The sequence below is a fragment of the Cryptomeria japonica genome, chromosome 6 (genome assembly GCF_030272615.1).
Source record: "Cryptomeria japonica chromosome 6, Sugi_1.0, whole genome shotgun sequence".
Taxonomy (NCBI): Eukaryota; Viridiplantae; Streptophyta; class Pinopsida; order Cupressales; family Cupressaceae; genus Cryptomeria; species Cryptomeria japonica.
In genome coordinates, this window is record NC_081410.1 from 235,958,859 (window position 1) to 235,966,972 (window position 8,114).

The window sequence follows — 8,114 nt, forward strand, 5'->3', positions numbered from 1 at the left end:
ATTCTTCCACCACGTAGAAACACCTTTGTGGCATGCAATAGAGAAGTCCGAAGAAAGATGACCTGTAGAAAAGCATCTTCTGTAACAGAAGGGGAGGCCTTCAAAATCTAGTAGTTGTGACCAAGGCCTATCCCCCACCATAAGAACCACATCTCCCGAGAGAGGAGAGGAGATGTCAATGTCCACAAAAATGCAGGCAAAGGTAGTGTGGTCCATTGAGGACGTAGCTTCATCGACCTTCAAGAAATGACCAATAGAGTTACCGATAGCCTCATAACAAGAGTGTTCCCAAAAATGAAGAGGGAGATTGATGAGGCATAACCAAACTGGACGCACATTAAGTGGTTCAGTAAGAGGGTTAAAAGAAGTTGTCCAAGGCTTAACAGAGAGGGAGTGCACTCTCCAAGCCCACAACGTACCCAAAACCAAATCCCGATCAATAGAAGATGTAAAGGAAGTGATAAAAAAGCCTTTAGCACAAGGGAAAAGCTCAATATTGTGAGCAACCAAAGGCTGCCAAGAGTCACTTACCCAGCGATGAAGGTTTAGTAGAGAAGGCCAGAGCCCAGAGAATCTGCACACTAAAGCACACCGTTGGTAGAGCTCAATGTTGTCCATGACATCTTGTCCACAAACCACCACATGGGAGGATTTGGCACAGGGAAGAGGACGAACCCCCTTCAAGGGTTGTGCGGAAGATCTGGTCACACGAGCAAAGCTATGCTTGCCAACAGTTTTGGGCATAGAACCAACAACATCAGCAATAGTCGGCAGAGAAGCATCACTAGAAGCCAGAGGGTCAAGAGCAATAGGACCCTCAGCCAAAGAACCAGGGGGCGTGGGTGTTGCACCAAGTGAATCCTCATGAGGAACATGGAGAGCCGCAACAACAACCACCAGAGGAGCATCAGGCCAAACAATAGTAGTGACATCAAACAAACTGTGAATCACAGGAGCAAAAGCCCCCTCGTGAGAAGGAAGGGGGGGGAAGTTAGAGGACGAGGGAACGCCACTGACATCCGAAAAACCCTCGACAGACACAAGTGACATGAAGGTAGGTTGGGCGAAAGGTTGCGCAGTGCCCTTGGCAACCGCAACAACAACAACCCCAACCTGGACATAATTGCCACGACCTAGTGCAGAGGGGAGTGAAGAGCCACTGCCAGTCAAGGCAACGATAGGAGAACATCCCGCGACAACAGGCACATTCAAAATGCAGGAGGCAGGAGAGTCGTTGGGGTGCGGGAGCGACATATTGTTAGATAATATAAGAAGGAATTGTAATACAATACATGTTATATATATATATATATATATATATATATATATATATATATATATATATATATATATATATATATATATATATATATATATATATATATATAATTGCATGCCGATGCATCATATGGGCTAGGTAGACATTGCCCTCACCACACACCACAGATAAACCGAGATCAAACTTACGATTTGAACTCACTAAAACAATAATCGAAACCAAAGAAGATGACCCAAAGTACCTAAAAATAAAATAAAATTACAATTCTCTACAATTTTTTTCAACCAAGAGAATCGATAGATTTGTTCAAAGGCTAGTTCTCCTATAACCTCCCTTAGATAATGTACAATAGACCTCTCACCACACACCATAAGTAAATCAAGACCAAATCCAAAGTAACTAAAACATAAAAAATAGAATAAAATTGCAAATTCTTCACAATTATATTGGTCATGCCAAAGTTGTTCTTTATGGGGTGGGGCTCCAATTGTAATAAAACAAATGAAGCATCATAATAATAATCATAATTAGGGGCCTTGTACGTCCTTACAAAGCACTCAATCTCATGGGATGTCTAAACTGTAAACTACTGAGCACCCCACCGATCCGCCATGACCAGCACCAAGCATGTTTTCCCAATTCCCACGGATTACCATCATGCCCTTCGTTAATTGCGGGGCACGCTAAACTTCACTCGATAACCTGCTGGGCCACACGCAGGTACATTTATTTGGCTGTAAAATCCTTGGAGGAACATTTCGACCCCACAAATCGGTAAAATTGGTTCTGAGAATGATGGATTTCCCTGCTTCTTTTCATGATTCTGCAGAGTAGGTCAAAAGTAGGCTTTTCCGGGACGGGCAGATGAAGTAGAAAGACGCAGGGTCTTTCTCCTTTTCATCCCCCTTGGAAGAGCTGGTGACTGCCCACTGCACAGTCCTGCCGTCATTATGCTCTCAAGCATCATGGCCCCACACCCTGCTCCACTGCAAATACTCAGTATACTACGTCGGTTCTCGGTAAATCAACATATTTGCCAGAAAATCATACGATTTTGGGTGCGAATTTCAATCTTTGGGTGCAAATTTCAGGTTTTTTTGTTTTGTTTCCAGGGTGCAAATTTCAGTTTTATTTATTTTGTTTAGGGTACAAATTTCAGTTTTTTTATTTTGTTTGGGTGTGAATTTCAGTTTTTTAATCTGTCCGGGATCTGTCTCATCATCACTGGCGTGCCTCTTGATCGGAAAGGGAAGCCATGGATTAATAGGAGTATTTGGGGAAAGAGGAATTTTAGGGTTTGAAGATGAGTTGTGAGGGCACAGAGCCGCCGCCGCAGCTGCAGCAGAGAAACGGCGCATTTCGTGCGCCTCCACCGTCGCCGATCGCAACAGCTCAGGGAATTAAATCAGCAGGAGTGAACAATGAGATTCTCTCAGAGTTTCTGGAGCACACCCTTCGAATTCCCGAGCTCAATTTACCTGAGCCCTTTATTCCGTTTCGTGATCTGCCCGCATTTGATCTGCTTTCGGTTCGTTCACGCGACCAGCGCAGATCGACAGGGAGGCGTTTAGTCCAGTCGGCGATTGAAATCGGTTGCTTTCAGGTCGTTAACCATGGTATTTCGCGGGAGCTCACAGAAAGAGCAGAGGAGCAATCCAGTCGGCTCTTCGATCTTCCTGTGGAGAAAAAACAAATGATCGTTCGAGCCGATCGGTCTCGGTTTGGATTCGAGCACATCGACGTCGAGGGGGATGATAAAGTGGAAAGGAATTTGAGCATGCAGCAAACTTTCTGGGTGGATCAATATGACAATTCCATGGAAAAGGCCATCCGAAATGCTTGGCCAGAGGGATTCAAGAATTTCAGGTATAATTATCAATGAATATCGTTCCACGCATTTTTTTTTTAATACAGTAATGAAATATGACCATGTCCTGTTAAGGATTTCTGTAACGGATTTGTCACAGTATATTACTTTAATTTGTTAGTTTTTCGAGTAGAGTGGTTCATCTCATCTATATGCTTTCAGATCATCTTATCTATGGTTTTAGATGAAAAATTTAAACAAATCAAAGTGTAAGCGTACTGTTTTAGTCAAACCATATTTATGTAAAATGATTGTCTGTACTATATCTTTCCAGTATCATATTTGTCTATCAGATTTCCATAGGACACTAGTTTTCATTTCTTTAGGTGATTTATTTGAAATTGTACTAGGTAGTTTCTTTCAGTAGGATTGATCTGTTAGTGCCATTTCAGATTGAAGCATCGGTTTAAATCAAATTATCTAATACTACCATATTTTTTATTAGAAAAACAAATTTAAACAATAAATTTTTTAAATATATCTAATATTTCTTATTTTATATAATTTAAAAATAATATTAAAAACATATAATTTATTTTTAAATTATTATAAATATAGAAAAATATGATATGTAACAATAAATATATCTTATAACTTATTATCATAATATATGATTTTATAAATATTTTATATTAATTTTTAAAAAATTTTAAATGATCATTTTAAAAATATAATTAATCCCTTTGATTAATTTTTTATATTTAAAATTATTTGTATAAAATTTTGAGTGACAGCCTTAATGTAAATAGAAATTTGCTTCTAAAATGGAATTGGAAGGTGTTTTTTTTCTTCTTATAAAATTAAATCTTTTAATACAATTAGTGTATTTATAATTAAGTTTCAAAATTATCAATAATATTGCTATTAATTATAATTTATTTATTATGATATTGTTTTTGATAATAAAAGTAGCAGCCTTTTACCTCTATCAAAAACAAAATTAAATTAAATTGTGTAGTTTTGGGGCATATTTTTTTATAGTGATATGAGGATTCAATTATCTAAATTTTTCAAAAATAAATTGATCTATCGATTTGATTCAAAAAGTGCATAGTTGATTAATATGGGTTGACAAATTTGAGGTAGTTGAATCATATTAATGAAATATAGGTCAATGAGTTTTGACTAAAAAACTGTGAGCTGATTCATATTTATGAAATATTAGTTTGATTCAATGGGTGAACAAATTTGACTAAAAAAATGAGTAGTTGAATCATATTTATGAAATATACGTCAATAGATTTGACTCAAAAATGTTAGTTGAATCATATTTATAAAATATTTAAGGTAGCACTAGCAATGAATTTGACTAAAAAACTACTCATTTAAATCCTCATAAGAATATCATAATTTGACATGGTGTAGAAAATAACTCATTCATTTATTTATTTTCTTATTAAATTTAAAATAAATGTATTTTTTAACAATTTAATTAATTTATTTGTAAAATATATATATATTTATTTATTAATTAAAGACATAAAAATTTACAGTTCACAATGTCAATTTTAAAGTTTTTAAATTTGACTGAATATTTTTTCATCAATATTTAATAATTTATGATAAAATATAAATAAATAAAAAATACCACATTCTCACAAAACAGAAGATTTTGACAGCTAATCAGAACTACTAGATATTTTCTGATTGAAAAGATCTAAAAGTTCTAGTCACGATTAAAACTTTTTGCTATCGGAGCTACAGAGCCTACAATTCTCTTTATCACCTTTCTATTTTAATAGATATACACAAAATCACATAGGTTCAGGTATTGCATATGTTCTTCATAGAATTCTTTGGTTTCTTATTCTGAGTGATCTTCCAATCCCTTTACAGGGCACATTCGTTTTCTGTTTTAAGCTTTGTACTCTTTTCCTGCTCTGTTGCACATTCTTGGGGACCTTTACATACTAGATACTACCATTTCATTAGATTTAAAATCTTTCTCCAAATTTTCAAAACTAATATTTTGATTCACCCATTTTTGTGGAATTGAATTTTCAGTTACGCAATTTCAGAATACTCAGCTGCACTGGAGAAGATTGCCTCTGAAGTTCTTGAACTCATATATGAGAATCTTAGCCTTGATCCATATAATCTGAAGGAGCTTCTTGGAGCTGATAATTCGTCATTGCTATGCCTGTATAGTCATGAGGGTCCATATAAATCTCCCTCTTCTGGTATCTGCCATTCACATTCCCATGTTTTGAGCGTGCATCACCATAAGGGCCCATCTTCATTCTACATCTATGTTGATAGAGGTTGGACAACATTCAGTCTCAAGCCCAATACCCTCGTCATCACAATGGGCAATATCCTCAGAGTAAGTAATTCATTTCATAAATGGCATTTACAGAGATCTAAATATCAGTATATGAATTCTATTAGTAATCATTTTTCCAATATTTTGGTACAAATAAGTTATTTTAAGTTTTGATTTGTTTAGGCGGTTACTCTAAAATAATACAAATAGATCAACTCTAACGGTTCTAAGGGAAAAAAAAATGATTTCAGATGAACCACCAAAGTAAATCAAAACTTTAAATATGCTGTTAAAGCTTTGGGAAAATTGGTCGGCTAATAGCATTGGGTGCTTTGTGTAGGTATGGAGCAATGGACTCCTAAAATCTGTGCTAGGCAGAGCAGTTACCCCTGGTGATAAGCATTTCATTTCAATGGAATTTCTCTATTCGCCTCCATCAAACATCTGCAGATATAGATCAGTTGGCCAACTGGTAAAAGTGTCACTAGTAGATCAATTTTTGGTAACAATAATCCTTATTCTCTTGTGGAACTTATTTAGTTGCCTCAGAACCTGAGTTCTAAAATGCTACAGCTCCTAAAGCTCAGTACAGTTTGGTTTCATCCTCCACAGTTCTTTACTTGAAGGAAAAAGTCTCCATCCATGATGGTTAAGCAATGCAGGCAAACTTATCTCTTACAGTTCTCCTCCAACTGGTCATTGCTAAACTATATGGTCTATAACTTATTGACCAAGGAAGAATGTCATTCTCTATCAGATTGTAACCCACCTAAGTTTATTTGTAGTTTTCTTTCTATTTGACCATTACTATAAATTTCTGTACATAGTGCTCTGCTAGACTGGTTTTTGATGTAGCTTTTTGCATCTATAGCTATCTTCGGTATATTGTGCATGCAGTGTAGGCTTTCCAGATTGGATACCATTCCTAAAGAGAAGTTTAAGAAGAGGTTTTCCCAAGCTAAAATCCCATTAAAAATATAAATGCTTGTGCAGCGATGAAGTATTTTATTATTTATATTTATTGTCTTGGAGGGCTTCAAAACTCTTTCATTCATATACCACCCACAAGCTTTAGTAACTGTAAAGGAAAATACAATAAAGGAAAAATTCATTTACATTTAATTATAATGATGGTTAGAAATAATAAAGTGTATAAAACAATGTTATTTTGAAAAAGTAATGGGAAAGGAGGATTATACTCAGTTTCTGATTTGGGAAAGGAGTATGAATGTTGATATTTTGCTGGTCGATTTATCATAGTTTGAAAAAATGATAATCTACAAGTGGAGTTTGTTTATGTATTTTCTACATTTCTTGGAAATTTGTTTAGGTCAATCGTGTGGTCCTAGGTTGATTTTGTGTCATGTGGATTTGATCTATGATTCATGAATATGATATGTTGAACTATACTCTTGCTCTTTGGTTAGCCAAACTGTTTTATTCATCCATGATTGTTAAGTACTAACATTATTTAAAAGTACCTTGTGGAAACTATCAAATCACTAGGGTCAAGTTTCCCTAGGTTAACCTACTTGAAAGGCATATATTTAATAGACAATAGACAAGCATTCATGTGATCTATATGGTGATGCTAATGCAAGAATTTGTTCCTTTCAAAACTCCAAACTAAAATATTGCTATTGAATGCTCCTTGAGTGCTTGGGATTCAGAATAATGATCCACTACGAATCAATCCTTAAGAAAATGTCCTTAAATACAAGGACATAACAATTCATTAACAAATGTGTGACTGTTGGTCATTTGAATTTCAAAAATTTAACTTTTGCATTAAATATGTGTCATGCAAGATCAAATTCTATGCACCAAAGAAAAGACCCAAGACAAGAGATGTGAAATTCGAGGATGTATACAAATCTAAGCTAATAATTAGTGTAAATGCATGTGAATAATAATGGCTATGAGAGGGATAAGGATAGGTGTATGAGGACATGTTTAAGGAAGAGTAATTGAGGTTGGTTCTTGATTAGGAAAGAAGATGAACTTAGCACGAAGTGTGCCACATGTTATGCAATAGTATCAAGGCATTCTCTTAATGTGGAACTAAAAATAAGCAGGAATTGGCATGGGTATGCAAATTTCACCCTTATAATTTGCCCTCACATTGAGGTGCTTGTGAATCCCAAGTAACCATGTATCCAAACTAAATAAGTTCTCACAAACATGAATGCAAGCAAATGTCTGATCGTAAAAGGGATACAATTTTCAAGTAAAGTAATGGGCCCCACTAGATGCCATCATGCATGTTTCTCTTCAACATTTATACTCCATAGGAACTTGTAAAAAGAAAAGGAAAATAGCAATGAGTAGCATTTGTCTCCTTATTAGGATTAGGCGTGCTATTCATCTTGCAAGTACTAGATAAGCAATGTTGTAATCCAAATTAGGATTGCATTGTTGCATTAACATTAGTTTATTATGTATATATCTCCAAAGATCATGTAACATGGGTGAAATGGGGCGCCCATGTGAAATTTGGAGATTGCATTGTAAATTGGCATCATTGGACATTTAACATAAAGTGGGAATTATAAGACGTTTAATGAGATTCTATACCATTATAATATGTAGAAGAAAACATCTAGGATGAAGGTTCGCAATGGGTCAAACTATATCCCTAAGTGACAATGAAAATTATAAAAAGCAAACTTAAATAATGTTTTTACATGAAAATTTGAATGAATTAT

At 35.3% G+C, this 8,114-nt stretch overlaps 1 protein-coding gene across 3 annotated transcripts; it reads left to right on the forward strand.

Annotated features, from left to right (window-relative positions):
* Positions 1-1,838: 1,838 nt before the first annotated feature.
* On the forward strand, positions 1,839-6,424 carry LOC131077310 (jasmonate-induced oxygenase 4). Of its 3 annotated transcripts, XM_058014778.2 has the most exons (5): positions 1,839-1,999; positions 2,109-2,370; positions 2,470-3,145; positions 5,151-5,469; positions 5,750-6,424. In XM_058014778.2, the coding sequence occupies exons 3-5, from the start codon at positions 2,583-2,585 to the stop codon at positions 5,963-5,965; spliced, it is 1,098 nt and encodes a 365-aa protein (XP_057870761.1). In that variant the 5' UTR covers positions 1,839-1,999; positions 2,109-2,370; positions 2,470-2,582; the 3' UTR covers positions 5,966-6,424. The 3 variants fall into 3 exon arrangements, with proteins under 3 accessions (XP_057870761.1, XP_057870759.1, XP_057870760.1); XM_058014776.2 differs by having other exon boundaries at positions 1,839-2,370; XM_058014777.2 differs by having other exon boundaries at positions 1,839-2,337.
* The last annotated feature ends 1,690 nt before the right edge of the window (positions 6,425-8,114 follow it).